Genomic DNA, 21,035 nt, shown 5'->3' on the forward strand with positions numbered 1-21,035 from the left:
CAGGAGACCCTGCCGTGTATATACCATCATAACACCAGGAACCTAATTGCCCTATCAATGTAAAAGGGGAGGTACAACTATCCTACCAGAAGTATTTGGACACCCTTAGCAGTAGAATAGATTGTGTCTTATTAGTATGTCGGGTCCTAAACCATGCTACATAAGCTGCAAACCCTTGGAGGTGCAAGCCATAGTTAGTAATGAGAACTGCATGCTATTGGATATAAGGGCTGTACACCTGCATTGGCCGGTCTACACTGCTGCATGGAGCGTTATCATTGGACAGTTGTGCAATGGAAGATGGACGTACCTGGATGTGGAGGATCCTGGTGAACGCCTTCTGCCTGAGTGTGTTGTGCCAACACTTAAGTACGGTGGAGGTTCCGTTATGGTCTGGAGATGGTTTACGTGGCATGGTCTCAGTCCATTGGTTGTAGTGACAAGAACCACGGACACGGAGGTGTACCTTTTTAATTCCATATAATGGGCTGCTGACAACACTCTGGGAATGGTCAGTAATACTGCCAACAAGACTACGTGCCTAGTCACAAAGCCAACATGGTTTTACTTTGAGGATATGGATGTTCCACAATTGGACTGGCTGCACAAAGCCCTGACTTGAACCCTACTGAATATCCTGGGGCTGAACTGGAACGTCAGGTCAGAAAATATCAATAGCGTCCATCTTCTGTGAGAGAACTTGCATGACATTTTCAGGATGAATAAAGGGAAATACCAACTGAAGTGTAAAAAGTATGTCACAGAGAGTATCTGACGCCACTAGGGCCAAAAGAGGCCCCACTAAGTGTTAACATATAGAATTACATACTACTATTGATTCTTGCTCATGTGTCCAATTACGTTTGGTAGGATAGTGGGTTTAAAACCTAAAATCTACTAAAAATCTGAAATTTCACGTCTTACTAAAACAGGAATGAAAGAAGTGGCATGGCATGGCACTGAAGATCTGCATAACCATCAGCATATAATGTACTGTTATAGGTGGATCTAGACTTTAATATATAAAATGATCCATAGAAGTGGAATGTGGCCAAAAGGATCCAAGTCTGTACCCTGGCTGTACAGACCATGTCTTAGCTCCTCTTCTCTGCAGGCACAGCTTATAGAGAACAGTATGTGAGACTCATATGTTGTAAGAGTTGGTGGCCCCACTAAGTATTTACATGTATAAATACACACCACTATTGATTCTTGCTCAGGTGCCCAATTACTTTTGGTAGGATAGTGTATACATTAGACAGAAGCAGGTTAATGGTTGAGCAGCTGAACGTATGCACCCACCCACTGACAGACATTTCAGTCCATAATGGACATTACAACAGTCATTCAAGCTGCCCATACATGTTCAGCAGCATCAGGTAAAGAACAATCATTATTTAGGGAATGTTCCTTCATGGATAAATAGTTTATGGACTAGTGGCTATTGGACAAAAACTTCAGCTTCTTTCTAGATAGTGATGGTCTGATAAGAAGATGGCCACCTGATGAATGACTTATGGTTGAAGTGGTTTTGACCAACTTTATACTAATGCGTATGGCCACCTAAAGACCAGAGATAACCCCAAAAATATAAGGGTGCATATATGCTTCTAAATAGAATTATTTGCTTGCGACAGGATCCATATACTCCATTTACAGCAGATTTTAGGCCTTTAAAACTAGGATTATTTATGTGATATAATAAAGGGGTTTTCTGAGACCCCTCAACACTGGTGGCAGTGGGGACACAGTGGGCCTAATTTATCAAAACTATCCAACAGATTAGTTGCTATGAGCCACAAAGACAGATTTACTAAGCTCAGCTGTCATTTCTGAAAGGTTGAGGCAAACTGAAAGCGGTGATGTGACTGGTTGCTATGGGCAACAGACAGATTTACTGTTAGCCAGTTTTGATGAATGAGGCCCACTGTATGTTAAAAAACACACACAAAAAAGCCAAACAATCCCTCCCCTCCCACTCACACGGCTCCGGCCTTCTGTCTACAAGCGCTACAGTAGTGACATGGGCTATTTACGCACGAGACCGCTGCAGTCCATAGCAGGCCGGATAGGGACATCAGTCACATCCCATAACTCTGCCGTGGGGCTTCCACATTAGTAACCCATTTGACAGGTTAAGGCCTCATGTCCACGGGGAAAATCAGATCCGCTGCAGATTGTCCATGGAGAATCTGCAGCGGGTCCCTCCTGCCCCGCGGACATGAGCGCCGAAAATAGCAATTTAAAAGAATTTACCTATCCGGCGCGGGCGACGAAGCTCTGCTCTTCCTCACGGCCGGATCTTCATTTTCGGCCGGCGGATGAATTCCTGACACCGGCGGCACGTCGCCGGCACGTCGTCGACGTGCCGCGCGCATGCGCCGGGCACATCCGCCGAGCCGAAGCAAGGGAGATGCGGCCGTGAGGAAGAGAAGAGCTTCGCGGTCCGCTGCGGGTGAGTAAATGCTTTAAATTCCTATTTTAGGTCTCCCGCGGATCCGGACGGCTTCCATAGGCTTCAATAGAAGCCCGCGGGAGCCGTCCCCGCGGGAGACCCGCATGAAAATGGAGCATGGTCCAGATTTTTTCATGCTCCATTTTTTTTAAAATCACTTTTATTGACGATCCGCGGGTATTTATGTACCCGCGGGTGGTCAATGCATCCCTATGGGGTGCGGATCCGCATGCAGGAAATCCGCTGCGGATCCTAAATCCTATTTTCCCCGTGGACATGAGCCCTTAATGGACGTAACCAGGCCCTCTGGCCGGATAACATCATCTGTCAGATATCGTGGCGCCAAACTGCCTAAGTGGTGGTCCGGCACCACGGTGAAAAGCTTAAACTATATAAAATCAATAACTCGGAAAACCCTTTTAAGCCGTTTACTCTAAGGGGGCTATAGATAAAAGTAGGTTTATTGGTGAGCGAACAATTGCTTGGTTTTACAGACCATACACATTTTAGTCCATACTGAAAGGGAACCGGTTGCCTAATCATACCTTAAACTAAGTTATGATGGTGTTAGGGGAGGTGATGGGGCGCCGGGGGATGTCTTTTTTCCCCCTCTATACTCATCCTCACTGTAAACCGATGAAGTACACATGCCGCACGAAAATCTGACTAATTCCGGGCTGCTGTGCGGCGCAGACATCCTTGGCTCTCGTCAGGGAGAGGGGGAGGGAAAGGGGGGGGGGGGGGAGAGGGGAAGGGAAAGGGGGGGGGGGGGGGAGAGGGGAAGGGAAAGGGGGGGGGGAGGGGGAGAGGGGAAGGGAAAGGGGGGGGAGGGAGAGGGGAAGGGAAAGGGGGGGGGGAGGGGGAGAGGGGAAGGGAAAGGGGGGGGAGGGAGAGGGGAAGGGAAAGGGGGGGGGGAGGGAGAGGGGAAGGGAAAGGGGGGGGGGGAGGGAGAGGGGAAGGGAAAGGGGGGGGGGAGGGAGAGGGGAAGGGAAAGGGGGGGGGGGAGGGAGAGGGGAAGGGAAGGAGAGGGGAAGGGAAAGGGGGGGGGGGGGGGGGGAGGGAGAGGGGAAGGGAAAGGGGGGGGGGAGGGAGAGGGGAAGGGAAAGGGGGGGGGGGGAGAGGGGAAGGGAAAGGGGGGGGAGGGAGAGGGGAAGGGAAAAGGGGGGGGAGGGAGAAGAGAGGGGGGGGGGAGGGAAAAGGGGGGGGGAAGTGGGGGGGGGGGAAGGAAAAGAGGGAGGAAGGGAAAGGGGGGGGAAGGGAGAGGGGAAGGGAAAAGGGGGGGGAGGGAGAGGGGGGGAGGGAGAGGGGGGGAGGGAGAGGGGGGGAGGGAGAGGGGAAGGGAAAAGGGGGGGAGGGAGAGGAGAGTGGGGGGGGGGGGGAAAGGGGGGGGAAGGAAAAGGGGGAGGGAGAGGGGAAGGGAAAGGGGGGGGAGGGAGAGGGGAAGGGAAAGGGGGGGAGGGAGAGGGGAAAGGAAAGGGGGGGAGGGAGAGGGGAAGGGAAAGGGGGGTGGAGGGAGAGGGGAAGGGAAAGGGGGGGGGAGGGAGAGGGGAAGGGAAAGGGGGGGAGAGGGAGAGGGGAAGGGAAAGGGGGGGGAGGGAGAGGGGAAGGGAAAGGGGGGGGGAGGGAGAGGGGAAGGGAAAGGGGGGGGGAGGGAGAGGGGAAGGGAAAGGGGGGGGGAGGGAAAGGGAAAGGGAAAGGGGGGGGGAGGGAAAGGGAAAGGGAAAGGGGGGGGGGAGGGAGAGGGGAAGGGAAAGGGGGGGGGAGGGAAAGGGAAAGGGAAAGGGGGGGGGGGAGGGAAAGGGAAAGGGGGGGAGGGAGAGGGGAGGAGGGAAAGGGGGGGAGGGAGAGGGGAAGGGAAAGGGGGGGAGGGGGAGGGAAAGGGAAAGGGGGGGAGGGGGAGGGAAAGGGAAAGGGGGGGAGGGGGAGGGAAAGGGAAAGGGGGGGAGGGGGAGGGAAAGGGAAAGGGGGGGAGGGAGAGGGGAAGGGAAAGGGGGGGAGGGAGAGGGGAAGGGAAAGGGGGGGAGGGAGAGGGGAAGGGAAAGGGGGGGAGGGAGAGGGGAAGGGAAAGGGGGGGAGGGAGAGGGGAAGGGAAAGGGGGGGAGGGAGAGGGGAAGGGAAAGGGGGGGGGAGGGAGAGGGGAAGGGAAAGGGGGGGGAGGGAGAGGGGAAGGGAAAGGGGGGGGAGGGAGAGGGGAAGGGAAAGGGGGGGGAGGGAGAGGGGAAGGGAAAGGGGGGGAGGGAGAGGGGAAGGGAAAGGGAAGGGAAAGGGGGGGAGGGAGAGGGGAAGGGAAAGGGGGGGAGGGAGAGGGGAAGGGAAAGGGGGGGGGAGAGGGGAAGGGAAAGGGGGGGGGGGGGAGAGGGGAAGGGAAAGGGGGGGAGGAGAGGGGAAGGGAAAGGGGGGGGGGAGGGAAAGACTGCCTGAAAACAAAATTCCTTTCGATTAGCAGATGGAAAGTTGAAGCATGGCTGCATGGTTTCCAGAGGACGACAGGCTCATCACTCATCTAAAACAATTTCTTGTTAAATTTCACCTGACGAACAACTATTTTAGTAGAAATAGTCTGTTTGCATCAACTTTAGGGCTTATTCACACAACCATATAGATGCAGCTATTTTAACGGTGTCCAAAAATTGCGACCATCTGAAGCATTGGATTCCAATGTATTCCTTCAGATGAGCGATTTTTGCACTTGGAAAAGTAGCACATCGGCGACTGAAAATGTTGACCTATTTTATACTCAGCGTCAAAAGATAGGTCTTGCCCCATCTTTTGATGAGATATGTTGGAAGCTCCCGTAGACTTCTTTGGGAGCTGAAAAAAAGAGGAGGGGGAAGGAGTTTAGCTGCGTCCAGCGCTGGGAAAAGAAGACAGCTGGCTCTATTTAACCATTAGCAGTCATTCCGAGGATTCCTGACGACCAAGGGATTTCTGCACAGCAGCGTATTTTTTTTGTCATCACACGGCAGCTGCCCATGTGAATGGACGAAAAAACCGCTAATCAAAATCGGTACTTGATCGCGGCAATTGTTCTTTCACACGAATTTCCGGTGCGATCGGGTGATTGTAAAAACGGATACAATCATGTGAAAGAGGCTTTAATGTGTATGAGCACCTTAACTTTAGTGGTCAAGTTACCACCATCAGTGACAGCAGACTAAACGGAGCACTGGTGCGGCTTTGTTGATTTCAGTGTAGCTAATGGGAACTGCTGAGTACAAGCGCTCAGTACTGTATCTCTGGCAGTCCCATTGAAGATAAATACCGCAGCGCCACGCATGTGCAACCACTGCTCCATGCAATCTTCTCCTGACTGCAGAAGGTGTAGTGAGCTAGCACCAAGCAGTGGGGGAGACATGGGACCCTCCGGTCTGGTGATCGGTTGGGGTCCCAGCGGTGAGACTCCCACCAAATAACCACTTCTGTGCATTCACACAGGAGCAAGAATCGCTCGGTGAACGAAGGCTGGAGATAGTTATGGCCGGCGTCACCATTCACAGTAAACAGGCAGTCGTTCATAGATGAACATCTACCTGTTTACACAGGCCAATCGTCACTTTGATTTTTTGCGCTTTGCATAAAATGAACGATGAGCAAATTATCATTCCCTATGCATAGCGGGGAAAAAAAAACTATAACTGCAGTCGCAGTAATCTGCACAAGCTCCTCCACCTTCAAAGAAAGTCAATTTCTTTCCCCAGACAATGAAAAGTTTCCTACTTTGACAAACTCTGCAGTCATTTACGATTTTCCTTGTATATTGGAAATCCGAGTAGTACAAAACTCCATATGTACAAGTTGACCACTAGATGGCAGAGTGATACAGCAAACCGCTTCCAGTAAAAGACCGGCTTTTTTGTTTTTTCCCTTTTTTTTCTCGTGAAGACACAAATTATCCCAAATAAGCTGAAGTATTAAATTCACACTGCTTCCATGCAGTAGGGGGTCTTTTCAATGAGAAATCAAGTTGCAATTTTTTTTTTCTTTGTCTCAGAGCGATACTGGTTTTGAAAACTGCTGCTTAGCGGGCGAGAAGCACGAACAGCGCCCAATCTCCAAGTCCGCTGTTTGTATTTGCATAACAACACATGCCTTGGCTATTTCTACTATAATTAGATCATTAGATGGGAAAAGCTCAATGATGCACCTATGTGATCTTAAACCCAGGCGGACAGCGTTTCACCGCACTCAAAGGACGGCGTTTCAGAAACCCCGGAAAATATTTTTTTGCTTTTAATAATAAAAGGACATGAAAGGTGGGCGACTGCAGCTCTCGTCGGTATTAGAAACAGTTTCGGCATTCTCCAAAATACAAGATACCTAATGAGTGTCACAATATTGTACAGATGAGTTAAAATAAAGATTGTTAGATTTTATGATTTTGTACCTTAAAACGCACCATTCAGTAGATGTGGAGCTTCATGCAGCCTAATTAGGGGGATTGTGTCACTACTAGCTCTATGCTTAGCCCTGCACTGGAAACGAATGTTAAAGAAGCCTCTAAGTACAGTATGTCACCAGAAATGAGAAGAAGTGTGATGCAGTGTGTTAAAGGGGCCGTCCACGACTTTTACTATTGATCATCGGAATAGGTTGGCAATAGGTGATCAGTGGGGGGTGTTTTGGAAGACTCACCTGGTGTGGAACACCCGTCAATTATATTGAATTGACGGGGGTTCCACACCAGGTGAGTCCATTCCAACATCTATACTTGTATCCCACTTTCTTTGGATGTATGAAGGACCATCATCCAGGATGGTGCATTAAGGTGATGGTGCTGCCCCAACAACTATCTTGCCGATACACCTCAGAGGGAAGACTGACGAATCCTACTTTATCAAGTTGTGTGCCATAGACCGAACACAAGCTTGTGTCTGCAGGCCACCGGGACAGGGCCATGAAGAGCTGTAGCGCTTACCTGTGCTTTCTTCTGGTAATGTTGCAGTCAGCTCGTGCTTTGTGCCTTTTTCCTCCAAGAAGGACGCCGATTGCTCTATACAAGAGTCCAATAAATGCTGATTTTCACTAATGCTCATTTCTGAGAATATTCCAGGAAAGTCATAACTCTCAAAATCTGTACCAATGGTATCCTGAGTAGACAGAGAGAAAGCCCCTTCCAACATGGGAGGAGAACCTGGTGGGGACAAGGATGAAAGGGAGGAGAGGGAAGAGAGTGACGTCACAGACTTTGGAGGTTTGGTTTCTGGCGGGTCCTCTTGTGCCGCGGGCAGGCTGCTATATTCTGGCCTGCCGTGGGAATGCACCACCTCATTTTCATGAATCGTAGTGATGGGCCCGGCTGGAATGTAACTACTTTTCTCTTGGAGCAGGAAGTCCAGCTTGTACTGATAGTCCAGATCCGACGCACTGTCCCCTTGATTGTAATACAGGTCCGTGGAGCTCAACGAATTGAGAGAACCGCGACTAGAAGTATTCAAGGACCCACGACTAGACGCCAAGGAGCCAAGGCTGCTACCCGATGAAACAGACAACGTGCTGGCAGACAGGCTGTAGGTTTAAAAGAGGGATAAAGTTTCAATTAAACCTACATTAACACATTATACAACTCAATAAAAACATAAAACATTTTCTCACACGATTGTAAGGTTAAGTGCCTAACAAATACGACGTAAACCGTAGATGCGACAATGTAACACCACTCCTACAATGGCAGTAGAACACGCAGACGCAACATTAACAGTGAAACACCAGAAATTGGATAGTTGGCGTTTGCGGGTTGAGTGTTAGACGACTGTTCGGTTATAGTGGTTTACTATTCAAAATTGGAAATAGCAGAATTTTTTCCTACATACTGGGGAAAAAAATAAAAAACTTGTAAAAAGTTCTGCCATATTAAAACAACCTTGCCGTTTTAGGACACAAATTCTGTCACAGAACCAGAGGGCATATTACCTGTAGGGACTGAAGGGAGCAGAGATTACCACCTGCTGTTCTTCTCTGCCAATGTTTGTCCAACCTGTTGATTTGGGTTCCCGTTTTCTGCTGACCCTGATGGCCACTGCAAGTTTCTAACTACCGATTGCACACTGCACTGCTCTCCGATTGGCCACTGCTGATCCCATGAACAAGTGCAGGCCAATCAGAGTGCAGGGTAGTCTAACACTACAATACACATTAAATAGTCTGAAGACTGTGTCGGCTATCTTGGACAGCTGAGAGTGGGACCCAGAACTAGTGGATCAGAAGGTGACATAACTGCTCCCTCCGGTCCCCAGGGACAGAATTTTGTCCTAAAACCAGGGTCGCTTTAATATGTTTTGGTTTTCTTTCTTTGTTGCTTCTAAACATCTGCTGTCTGTCAGCTTGAGCCTTTACAATCACAGCAGTAATCTGAGCAGCACTATCTGAAACACAACTAGTATCTTTATGTGTGCATCCTGAAAACCGGCATTAAATAAAGCATCCCTGGAATCACTTTATAATGCTGTCAGCTACGTAGGTGGTGTCATCAGGCAATCTTCCTGCTAGTTGATATTCATAGATGTTTGCTGACATAACTAGGCAAAGTAAAAAGTTTAAAAGTTATGTATGTGTCCTCCGATGAACTTTTCTAAAACCGTTCTTTGACTCATACTGAAGGGGGTCATCCTAGCAAAATTATTAGCATCTACTCACATATAAATGGAGCAGGTGGATATGGACTCATTCACATAGACAACGAGTGCAGTGGTGGTCACACAAGCACATTGTAACTTTATTTCACAGTTCTCATGATATCTGGGGGTCCCAGTGGTCAGAACCCCTGCGATCAATCATTTATCACCTGTGATGTCTCTTGTGGTAGGTGATTAAGGGGTTATCATGCCAAAATCCTTTAACATAAAAGGTTCCTTATGGCTATAAAGCAACAAGATGGAAGAATCTCATGGCGCAGTACTAATCAGCTACTTCTTTATTACAAAGGGAATATTGAGGGGTGAATAATGTTGGCTCCGCATTGCTTTAGCTGGAGACGTCATGAAAAATATGAAGCAGGAACAGGTACTATTCTAGAGCCACTGCCTCTTCATTCTCATGATCAGTTGGGGGGGGGGGGTGTCACAGCAGTTACACCCCACCAGTTAGATATGAACTGACATTAATATGGCATTCATACCTGCTTTTCAATCACTTTGCAAAGCAATGCCATATACTTTATAATGAATAAACGTAAGGTGACCATATGCCTTAACCCCTTGAGTGGCACGCCCGGAAATTTTCCGGGACGAGCTCCACTGCTCATAGCGACATAGCCGAGAAGATTTCCGGGCTATGTATCACTATGAGAGCTGCAGAGCACAATGCCACAAGCTGTGCAGTGTGCTCTGCCTGCACAGACCCACAGACAACAAAGCAAGGGCTTTGAAAAACCAGCAGAAGATATTGCCGATCTGCCGGCAATCTCCTGCTTGGTCTCTATGGCAACCTGTAAACAATCAGCTTGTCAGAAGCAAGCCGATGGTCTCTGTGGCAGGGAGAGCTGCTGCTTGGCTGTGAGAGGACAGCTAGGCACAAGCTCTTACAGCAGAGATCAGAGAAAACCTCCGATCTCTGCTGTGTTAACCCTTTACATGCGGAAGTCTATGTGACTGCAGCATGTAAAGGGCTGTCACTGCAGCATGTAAAGGGCTGTCACCATCGGCCCCCCGGAATGTGATCAGGGGTCCTGATGGGTCCCTGTGGAAGTCCCCTAAAGGGCCCAAAAAAATAATTAATAAATAAAAATTAAAAAAAAAATAAAAAATTATAAAAAAAAACTTGTCTCCCTTTACTTTGTAAAAAATCCAAAATACAAATCACACATGTGGTATCCATGCGTCGTAATGACCCAGAGAAGGAAGTGAATACATTATTTAACCCCTTAATGACATGGCCCCTTTTTTTCTTTTTTCCCCATTTCTTTTTTTCCTCCGCCCCGTTTAAAAAAAAATCACAACTTGTCCCGCAAAAAACAAGCCCTTATATGGCCATGTCACTGGAAAAATGAAAAAGTTATGGCTCTTGAGACGCAACTGCAAAATTAGTTGAAATTCAATGATTAGACCATTTTTAAAAACCTGCCCTGGTGGGCACGACAGGGTGGTAGGAAACCCGCCACTCAAGGGGTTAAAGGGACTAGATAACCTTTTTTTTGTATTAAATTAAAACCAGATAGAGAAACATATTCCATTTTCTAACCATATAAATTTCTATTCTGTTGTCTGTACACAACTATGGGGCTGCCATCTTTTCTGAGCTAGATTATACAGCATTTAGAAGATGTGCTTTACTGCAGCCCAGTGGGCCATTCCCACTATGGACAAGAGGGGACCCACTGACTTTGTATGATAGACATGAGATGTCCTCGCAAGCTGACAGATTTGGAGCGCCTTTGCAAGGAGGAGTGGACAAAGTTTTTCAAGTCAAGATGTAACCTGCTGATACACACCTACCCAAAAAGATTGAAGGCGTCAGAGAGTTGAACGCTTCATCAACAAAGTATTAGCTTTAGGGGGTACATATTTATGCAACCATATTATGTTTAGCGTTAATGTTTCAACCCTTTTTAGATCCACTGCTACACTTCCGACTCCGACCCCAATGCGGATAGAACCATCAACATTGCCTGCTGCAGTTAAGGCTGGAGCGGAGATAAGGTGATCGCTGGGGGTCCTGAGTGACGGATCCCCACTGAGCAACTACCGCTGACCTATCCCGAGGATGGGACATCAGTACTAAACTGGGTTTCATGCCCAGAATACCCTAATAATAATAATCATCATCTTTGTATGGCACCAACGTATTCCACAGCGCTTTAGTCTCCCTCCCTCTGATTTCTGCCACCGGGGAAGAGATTGGACACCTCCATATACATATGGTCAGCAGGTCCCACTGACATTCATCCAATGGATTTGAAAGGACACCAATCATTAGGCCTTTCCTACAAGTAGTCCATTTTTAAATGGTTGAATTCATCTTTGTGATAGTCTGCCCTCATTTTCTGTTCATAGAGTTTCATTTTCTCCATGCCCATTTCTAATGGGCAGATTCAATCTGGCTATGATGGGCAGTCGTCAGAAGGGTCGTTGGTCTTCGGCACCTGTCTGACCAAATTCTCTGCACTTGAGCAGGCTACTTCTTACTTAATGCCCTGTCATGTTAAACCCCTGATACCTATGTGAAGGAAACATTAGCTATTAACACTTTCTCAATCTTGAGCAAATTGACAGAGCGCACTTTAGAAATGATGCATGCTATGGAATTAAATATTTGCCCCCGCTGAATACTGCTGTAAGGAACACTTAGTAAGATAAAGTGCTCCTTATTGACAAGACTCTAGTGATTATTCAGGCTGTAATGAAGATGTTTGTCAAACCTAATTAGTTCTTCAAACATTATCAATTTGTTTATTTTGCTGTATATGTGAAGCCGCCCCCAGAATGGATCATTATTACTCTATTAGTACATCATGTTAATTAAAATAAATAGTTCTGCTCACAATCACATCTAGGTACACAGCGCCTTCGCCGCAGCGTGCAAATCAAGCCGGATTGTTAAATCCACTCACATCACAGACCAGCGTTACATAAGCAGAACTCCCCGCTGTTCCTGGTAAATGCTACAATAAATGTAATTAGCCCATTCTGATTGTTCTTTTGCACGTACAAAATGTTTAGGCAGAAAGTTGAATTTGGTCTAAAGGTTTGCCAGGCAGGTGTACCCCAGGGGTTTTTCGGTGCCGCATTACATGGAGGTAAGAGCGGAAGCAGCTGCTCCGACCCGTGTAGCGGCTGGTGCTTGCAGGCGTAGCTCCCATTGATTTCACTGATTGGCTGCAGCAGCACATATCCTGGTCTGCAGCTACCAGGAAGGACAGAGTGACTGTGAAGAAATTTAAAGTTGTGGGACAAATCTTAATGGGGCTTTTCAGACATACAATTTTTTTCATGGAGGATCCAGGCAAAAAATAAATACCTAAAATCACAGCATGTCCTACTTTCCTCCATGTCATGGATGACAGTAAAGGCCCATTTAGACACAACAATTATCGCTCAAAAGCCATTATTGTGTGTAAATGTGCCCATCTTTCACTGTTCTACTGAATGATGGGAATTCAGTTCTGCCTGAAAACCATTGTTCAGCAGAGCCAATAAGCAGGACCGCACAGTGTGCTCTGCTGGGGAGGAGCTGATAACAGCCGATTGCTTTGTCTCAGCTGTCAGCCCCGACGCAGAACAAAGCAAAAGCAATCAGGGAACGGCAGTGTGTTCCCCGATTACAGCTCCTGGCGGCTCACATGCTACTGCTTGTTACTAATAGGCATTAGTACCAAGTAGTAGTTTATGCAAAAGGATTGCTCAAAAGCCATCTTTTGAGCGATCATCTTTGCAGTGTAAATGCACCTTAAGACATGCAATGTCCACGGCCTGCAGATGGATTTGCATCTGTGTGCTGTCCAATGTGAGTTATACCCCAAAACATGTACACAAGTCACATACGCCTGGGTAAGTAAGCCCTTAGACTAAGCAATATTTGCACAGCCCATCTGAATGCTCAGCCCATGTAATGAGCACCAATCAACATGCGTATTGATTAGCACTTGTTTCATTTTCTTTATACACTGGCCAAGAATTGGCTTATGGTGACAAATGATTGCTGATACAATCATTTGTACATCTCCCTGTTCACACAAGATGATGAACCGCCAATCAACCAGCATTGTCATGCTGGCAAAAACAAGTTGATCTGCCAAAAAGGAGTTTGCTCGTTCGTCGGCTAATAGTTGGTCCCTCTACTTGAGGCTCCGCTTGTGTAAACAAGCATTCTAGTCCCTTTTACACGGGATGACAGTCAGGTAATAGACTGCACGAGTGCCGGCGTCACCGCTAAGGTAATCAGCGCCCGTGCAGAGCGTTTACACTGACAGACTTCATTGCTGGATCGCGGGCTTCTCGCTCAGCGCTTCACCTTCCACATTTACACCGAGCGAGAAGCCCGCGATCCAGTGATGGTTTTTATGCTGGCTCAAAGTCAGCGATAAGGAACTTGTGAACGAACAGCGAGTGATTTTTTTTTTTTGTTTCAACGAATTTTGAGCGGTAATCGTTTCGTGTAAATGGCCCATGAGAAATGCTCAGCCCCATAATCAGTGTAAAAAAGACCATTCTGTCCCATACTGAAGATAGGAGCCTGGAAGAGAAGGAAGCGCCGTCTCCTACTGCATAAGTAAGGGCAGCTGGTAGCATGGTCTCTGGATGGTCTGTGATGATCAGAGTACAACTGCTTAATCAAATGTTTAAGAATACAAACTTATATGCATTAAAAGGTGTATTCCATGTTTGTTTTTCTTAAATTGATGACCTATTCTTAGGATGGGGCACCAATATCAGATTTGTGGGATCTGGTACCCTAGCAAATCAGCTGTTTGTAGGAAGAAAAAGTAACACAGCTCTGTACACTGTGCAGTGGCCATGAATGGTACTGCAAGCTCACTTCCATTCAAAGAAATGGGACTCCGCTAGTAGTGCCATTTTCCCCTTTAAAGGGAAAGCCACCAGAATAGATCAATGGTTTTCTCTTCTATAAATGTTTGGATACACAGGGTTAGGCTTGTGCTCCATGGAGACTTTAATTTATACCTATCCAAATTCATCTGCAGTCTAAAGCAGCTGAATGCAATCTTGTATACCGTAGCAGTCACTCATTAGTGAAAGTCAAATTAGTAGCACTACAAGAAGTCTCTATATAGTGCAGGTCTACTACAATAGCTTCAGAGCTGAACTCCACGGCACAGACATTTTCTCCTAACACTACATTAATAATGTATCATTATTTGTAATTATGCTGATTATTGTAAGTACATTAACCTATAGGGAAAAAAAAAACTAATTCTAATGTGCATTAAAGTTTGTTTCAAGGATGTGAACTGCGAACCATCACATAGATGCCAAGGCACTTAAATGCCCATCGATTCCAGCGCCTGGCAGAAGTGTACACATCACTAGTTTTATACTCCAAGATAGATAGAAATGCTTTTAGATGCTCAAGGACAGGCGTCTAATAAGAACGAATATCTGAAAATTGTAGAGAAAATGGCACTCGAGAATGCATTACATGCTGCTAATTACCAGCAGGTTCCTGACCTACCTTTTCAGTTCTGAATGCAAATAAGTGGCCAGTTTGGTGGTTTCTTCTAACTTTTTCACCAGCTCCTTCTTCTTCTCTTGAACTTTCAACCTGAACAAAACACAGAGTGATGAGGGCCGAGGCCTGCGATGGTTTAACCTCATGACACCAGAGGTTCTTGTAGAGAGGATGAGTGTGGGAGACGGGTACATACAGGGGATAGGAGGGAGATTACCTGTCGGCAAGGGCTTGGCTGGGAGTGCTTCTGACGGACAGGAGGTCCTCTTCTAGCCGCCTCCTGTCCGCTTCCAGTCGATCCATCTCATCCTGAGTGCGTTTTCGGGTTGTTACAAATTGAAGTTCTTTTAGAAGTTCCTCCTTCTCATTAATTAGCAGGAGCTTCTCCTTCTCTATGTCCAGAGCTCCGGGCCAGGCCTCACTGTCCAACTTGGATAGTTCAATTTTCAGGTTGGCCATACTGAAAAGACAGGAAGAGACTAATGCTGAGCGCCACGTAAAATATCAAAATTCACAGCAGTTCTAAGAGCTGTCCCAACCAAGCAACTACTGTCCATGCTGGATTATGTACAGGTTATCAAATTCCATCATCAGGTATTATATGGTTGGCCACCCGGCCAAGGGATCATTGTTTGTGGGGCTTCCTGTAGTTCCTATTGGTACCATTTTGGAGTACATATGACTTTTAGATAACATTTTATTACATGTTTTTCTTGAAGATGGGGAGACAAAAAAAAAAAAAAAAGAAATTCTGGCGGTTTATGTTTTTTTTGATGTTCACTGTGTGGGGTAAATAACGCTATTACTTTGATAGGTTGGACTTTTATGGATGCAGATATACTAAACAGGTTTTTGTTATTTTTCATTTAGATTTATTTTTTTTAAATATAAGTATGGGAAAATGTTTTTGTTTTTTACACTTCTATTACCTTTTTTTCAAATAATTAATATAAGTTTAAACTAATTTTCACATAGTTTTTTTTAGTCCCTATAGGGGACAAGAGCTTGCGATGGTTTGATCTCTCCTGAAGTATGATATAAAGCCATAGCATTACATTATACTGCAATCAAGACATGCCACATGCATGCCTTATTAGGCAATCTGCAATGGCAGCTTTGCGGACTTTCAGAAGGCCCCTGCCTGACATGGCAACCGCACAGCACCCTGTAATCTCATCGCAGTGGGGCAGTGTGGGAAACCCGAACAGCAATCAAAGCATTTAAAGGGTTAACAGCTCAGCTCAGTGGTGCTGGTGCTGTTGTAGGTGGGAGTCAGCTGTAAGGCTGCCTGTACACGGGCGCTGCGGTATCACACGGCGGATATCCGCCGCAGGAGCCGGCAGACGGATCTCCACTGTCAGCCTATCTGACATATAGGCTGACCGCGGCAAATCACAGCATGCTGCAATTTGCAGGCCACAAGTGGAGAATCGCAATGATTTTCCGCTCGTGGACAGGGCAGCTGCGTTCTCCATAGCAACGCTATGGAGAGCGGTCACTGCGTTCCACGCGGCTGGATTATCGCTGCGGGGAACGCAATTCAAACTCTCCTGTGGCCTGGCAGCCTAAGAAACAGCCAGAACCCGCATTGTATGGAGCAGAATCGATCCCTGATCCCCCTCCATATAAACCCTGAACCTTCAAGGCAGAAAAAGGTATGTCCTGTTGTGTTAAGGGGTTAAATCAACCTCGTATTCTCCTTTAGCCAAAGCTCATGAAACCATCTGTCAAACAGTTCTGTAGGGACTAGCCACAAGAAAAGAACTTTGGAAGGGGCATGTTTTCACCTAAAAGGGGCTGTCAAAGGTAGTAGTCAGCTGATCGGCGTAGGTACGGCTTCTAAAGTCCCTACGCTTAATGGTTATTGCTGGTGAGAGCCATATGTCACCAAACTGGATAAATATTACACAGCAGCCATTTAAATATAATGCATAGACAGGATCCCTGCAGCAAAGAGCATTGCTCGCATTGTGTCTGCCAAGCCATCAACTGGTTCCAGTAGCAAGCAGAATTGTGAATGCAGCTCTTGGCTACAATACACAGGCTAAACCGTAGGACTAGTATAAGGGAGGTAAAGCACAGTATTTGCAAAAGTTGCTCACCTATTTTTTTTGCAAATTCTCCCTCTACAAAGCAGTCACCCCAGACTTATAATACCGTCCGGCTTACCGCAAATGGTCACGTCAGGTTTCGGAATGTTGCAAACCACGTCACTAAGGCCGGGCTCACACGAGTGTAATTTAATTGTGTACTACGTGCAATGTAGCCGCAAATTAATGGTGTCAATGAAAGTACATGGATCAAAGGAAAATCAATTCACACTTGTGTATTTTCATTGCGTGTGAGAACGCAGCATGTTGTAGTTTACTGTGTATTACACAGAATAGAGAAGTAATGCTCTCTATGGGTGTGTATGAAAACGCTGTAAATACGCAATCTGGAAAGGGGGCGGAGCCTGGACGCCGAGCGCAATGGCTGCTTAATAGCTGCGCTCTCACAAGCGGGCACCCACGGCACCTTACAGCAGCGCACAGCCGACAAGAAGATGGGCAAGACGAGTAAGGAGAAAAGCTCTGACCTGCAGGGCACCCCCCGCCCGGCCAGAACGCAAGCTGACATGAGGGGTTTCTTTAAGGATCGCTCCTCGCGCTCCCCGCGGCCCCTGGCGAAGATGGCGCCGGCACGAGCGCTCGTTCCCGCTCCCAGCCATGTGGATGAAGGAGAACAGTCCTCGGAGGAGGAAGATGGTGAGTCCATATCCAAGGGCTTCATGAAGAACCTGCTGTCACAAGCCCTGCGCCCCATTAATGCTGATTTAGCAGAGATAAAAGAGGAGTTCAAACTAATGGGGCACAGGGTGGAAGATCTTGAGTCCTCCGCTGCAGCCTTTGCTTCTCACTCTCTGCAGGTTGAGCAAGCCTTAAAGGAACAGCACCAGCAATTAAATAGGTCTCTCCTGCTCCAGGAGGACTTAGAAAACAGGAACAGGCGGAATAATCTGCGCTTTAAAGGCATCCCTGAAGCTTATGCAAACGAATGCCTGGAAAAAGTCGCTAAAGTGATTTTTGCCACCTTATTGGGAGAGGAGAGATCGTCCACTATTTGCGTTGAGAGGATCCATCGGGCCCTCAGACCACCGTCGGGCCCTTCTGAACCGCCTAGGGACGTTATTTGTAAAGTTTTGTCTTTCTCAGACGCAGTAGCGGTCCTTAGGGCGGCCAGAATCTGCAAGGATCTGAAGTTTGAGGGAGCGCCGATCTCGATCTTCCAGGACTTGGCGCCCTCCACCCTGGCGAAGCGCCGAGCCTTGCGTCCCTTGCTGGAAATCTTGAGAGCTCGGGAGATCAGGTACGCGTGGCTGTTCCCTTTTGGCATCGGTGCGACCATCAAGGGTAAGAGGGTCAACATACGCTCCCAAGAAGAGATGCAGGTGCTGTGGGACCTACTGGAAATGGATCCGATCGAGCTTTCCAACTGGCAACCTCTCCCGGACCTACCCCAGTTCCAGCCTTTAGAGGGTCCAGGTGACTGGCTGCTGGCGGGCAGCACGAAATCCCCGAAAGGGAAAAAGAAAAAGCCCAAGCAGGACTCGTGACTCGCTAGTGCCGGAGAATGAGCTCTCCTGTTTTGCCCCTAGACCCTGTGACAAGCCGTCGGGCCCTTCCTTCCATGGCCAACTCTTGAGCGTCTTGGAGTTGGACCCCCGGGGTCGGCTGGTTCAGGTTCCGGTTATGCTTCTTTCTCCTTTTTGTTTTGTGTTGTTTTTTTTTTTTTTTTTTTTGCCTGCTAACCTTTGTTCCTATAGCTGGCGACAACGGTTGGCCGACGTCGAGCGGATCTGCGGACCGGTATGGAGTCCCGGACTTTGTATTCGTGGCGGAGTAACGCTCTTCTTTCGGGACTTGTTATCGCAGATCACATTACCCGGACCGGTGATTATGTAAAATGCTGAAAGAATGTTTTGTAGAACGAGGTTAAGCTATGTTTGATGCAAGTATTTAGAACCTCCGTTACCTATGTTGGACTGGTTAAAGGCTTTCTTTTCGGTCATTTAATAGTGGGCTGTGGGTGCCTGTTTCGTCCAGGCCGAAACTAATTCGCTGACCTCCCGCCGAGCCATTGCTTGGTGGGATCTCGGTAGACTGCCCCTAGAGTGGGCCCTAAGTAGGGAGTCATTGGACCCCCCCGGGGCACACTCTAAATAAGTTTTCTCTGCCAGCGGAAGCTAGGCTGCAGAGATTTATCTGTACGTTGTTTACTCTGCTGACTTTGATTGTTTGAACCCCCACCTACTTGTGTCTTACTCCCCCTCTTGTCTCACCTACCCCTCCTTCCCTCGCGCCTCTCCCCGCCACCAAACCCGGGTACCGCGTAGAAGAGTGCTTGCGGAGCCCGTTCCCACTCTCTACAATTGCTAACTCTGTATCGATTATTCACTTGTGCTTTTTCTCACATATAGTACGGGGTTCTCGTCATGAATGGACTGCGTTTCACCTCCTTCAACGCCAAAGGTCTCAACTCGCCCTCCAAACGCCACAGCCTCGAGTTGCTACTGAGGAGGTACGACACTAAAATTCTCTTCCTCCAGGAGACCCACTACAAAGGTAATAAAACTTTTTCCCTACCAGGGAAGACATTCCCCTATGCGTTCCACTGCACTCACCCCTCGTCGGCCTCGAAGGGGGTCTCCATTTTTCTTCATAGAGCAATTAATTTTGTCGAGGAGGCTCAATTCAGAGACGACGAGGGCAGAGTCCTGTTCATCAGGGGCACTCTGAACAATTCTAAAATAACCTTAGCCAATTTATACACGCCAAATACAGATCAAATACCTTGGTTGCTAAAGCACCTTGAAATCTTAAAACACTTCAGTCAGGGCCAGATTATTTTAGCGGGCGACCTGAATGTTACCCTCAACCCCACGGTAGACTCCTCCTCGGGCCGCTCACATATATCCCAAAGAAAACTGAAAAAACTCGGTAACCGGCTCCAGGAATTGGGCTTGGTAGATACCTGGCGTACCTTGCACCCCACCACGAAAGATTTCTCATTTTTCTCCTCCGTGCATTCCACATTCCAGAGACTAGATTACGTCCTGGTCTCCTCCTCCCTTCTTCCGTCCCTGATCAGCTCGAACATTGATACTATGACGATTTCGGATCACGCCCCGGTGCATACTTCTCTGCGTCTCCCCCAGCCTCTAGCCAGGGAGTGGAGATGGTCATTGAACCCCTCCCTTTTAGATCAATTAGAGGATAGGGAATACTTATCAAAATACCTAGAAGAATATTTCTGCCTCAACTCAACAGAAGAGTCGAGTTCACCGGTAGTCTGGGAAGCCCATAAGGCTTATATGCGCGGCCTACTTATAGCCCTGGGCTCTCGGATTAAGAAAAGAAACCAGAAAGCCATTGATGAGAAGCTTTCACAGATCGCCAGTCTGGAGTTGACTGTGAAACTCTCTCAAGCGAAGCAGAACCTGTCTGAACTTGCGGTAGCAAGGGCAGACCTGAAACTCCTGCTCAACGCTAAATTCAACAAAAGTCAGCTGCATTTTAGACACAAAATATACGCCCAGGGAAATAAAGGCAGCAAGCTCATGTCGTCGATGATTAAAAAAGCTAGGGCAAAAAACCAAATCAGAGCAATCAAATCCCCTACGGGGACAACATTGACCACCTCCAGAGATATTGCAACGGAGTTCCAGAGATTTTACTCGAACCTGTACAACCTTCGAGACACCCATAATACACCCCCGGTAGCGAATCTCGCGGCCCAGGTAGACAAATTTCTGGAGCAACTCAATATGCCGAAACTAGACCCTGCGGGTGCCGCAACTCTGGTAACTCAGGTCACACAGGAGGAAGTGGAGGCGCTGATCTCCTCGAGTCCCCCTAATAAAAGTCCGGGCCCGGACGGCCTACCAATACAATATTATAAAGCCTTCCTCGCTACATTAAAACCAAGACTGACATCCTTGTTTAATGACCTTTTAGGGGGGGCGTCCCTGCCGCGTCAGTCCCAGGAAGCCCATATCACCTTAATCCTCAAAGACAATAAGGACCCGGAGTTATGCGGCAGCTACCGCCCCATATCTTTGATTAATCTAGATATGAAGCTGTGGGCTAAATTGCTAGCGAAAAGACTGGAGCCGTTTATGGCCGGTCTGATTGACCCAGAACAGGCGGGCTTTGTTGGAGGGAGGGAGGGAGGGGAGAGACAACTGCATCAAACTCCTCCATGCAGCCAGATTCGCCCAACATCACAGGATTCCACTCGCCCTAGTAGGTACTGACGCCGAAAAGGCTTTTGATAGGGTGGACTGGCTGTACATGGAGAGAGTGCTGCTGGCCTTCGGTCTTCCGGTGCAGTTTACACGAGCGATCTTCTCACTCTATGGCTGCCCAAATGCAAGGCTGAAAATTAATGAGATCCTCTCCCCTCCCTTCCTTATAAAAAA

General features: G+C 47.6%; 1 protein-coding gene across 1 annotated transcript in view; it reads right to left on the bottom strand.

The window, feature by feature from the left end:
- The window catches only part of WWC2 (WW and C2 domain containing 2), a 157,477-nt gene that overhangs the window by 42,749 nt on the left and 93,693 nt on the right, over positions 1-21,035 (bottom strand). The window contains exons 9-11 of the mRNA XM_066573497.1: positions 14,793-15,035; positions 14,579-14,668; positions 7,371-7,960 (exon numbers count right to left, since the gene is read on the bottom strand). Of these exons, the coding sequence (XP_066429594.1) occupies positions 7,371-7,960; positions 14,579-14,668; positions 14,793-15,035 (923 nt within the window). The remainder of the gene's footprint in view (positions 1-7,370; positions 7,961-14,578; positions 14,669-14,792; positions 15,036-21,035) is intronic.

Source organism: Eleutherodactylus coqui, chromosome 7 (assembly GCF_035609145.1).
Source record: "Eleutherodactylus coqui strain aEleCoq1 chromosome 7, aEleCoq1.hap1, whole genome shotgun sequence".
NCBI lineage: Eukaryota > Metazoa > Chordata > Amphibia > Anura > Eleutherodactylidae > Eleutherodactylus > Eleutherodactylus coqui.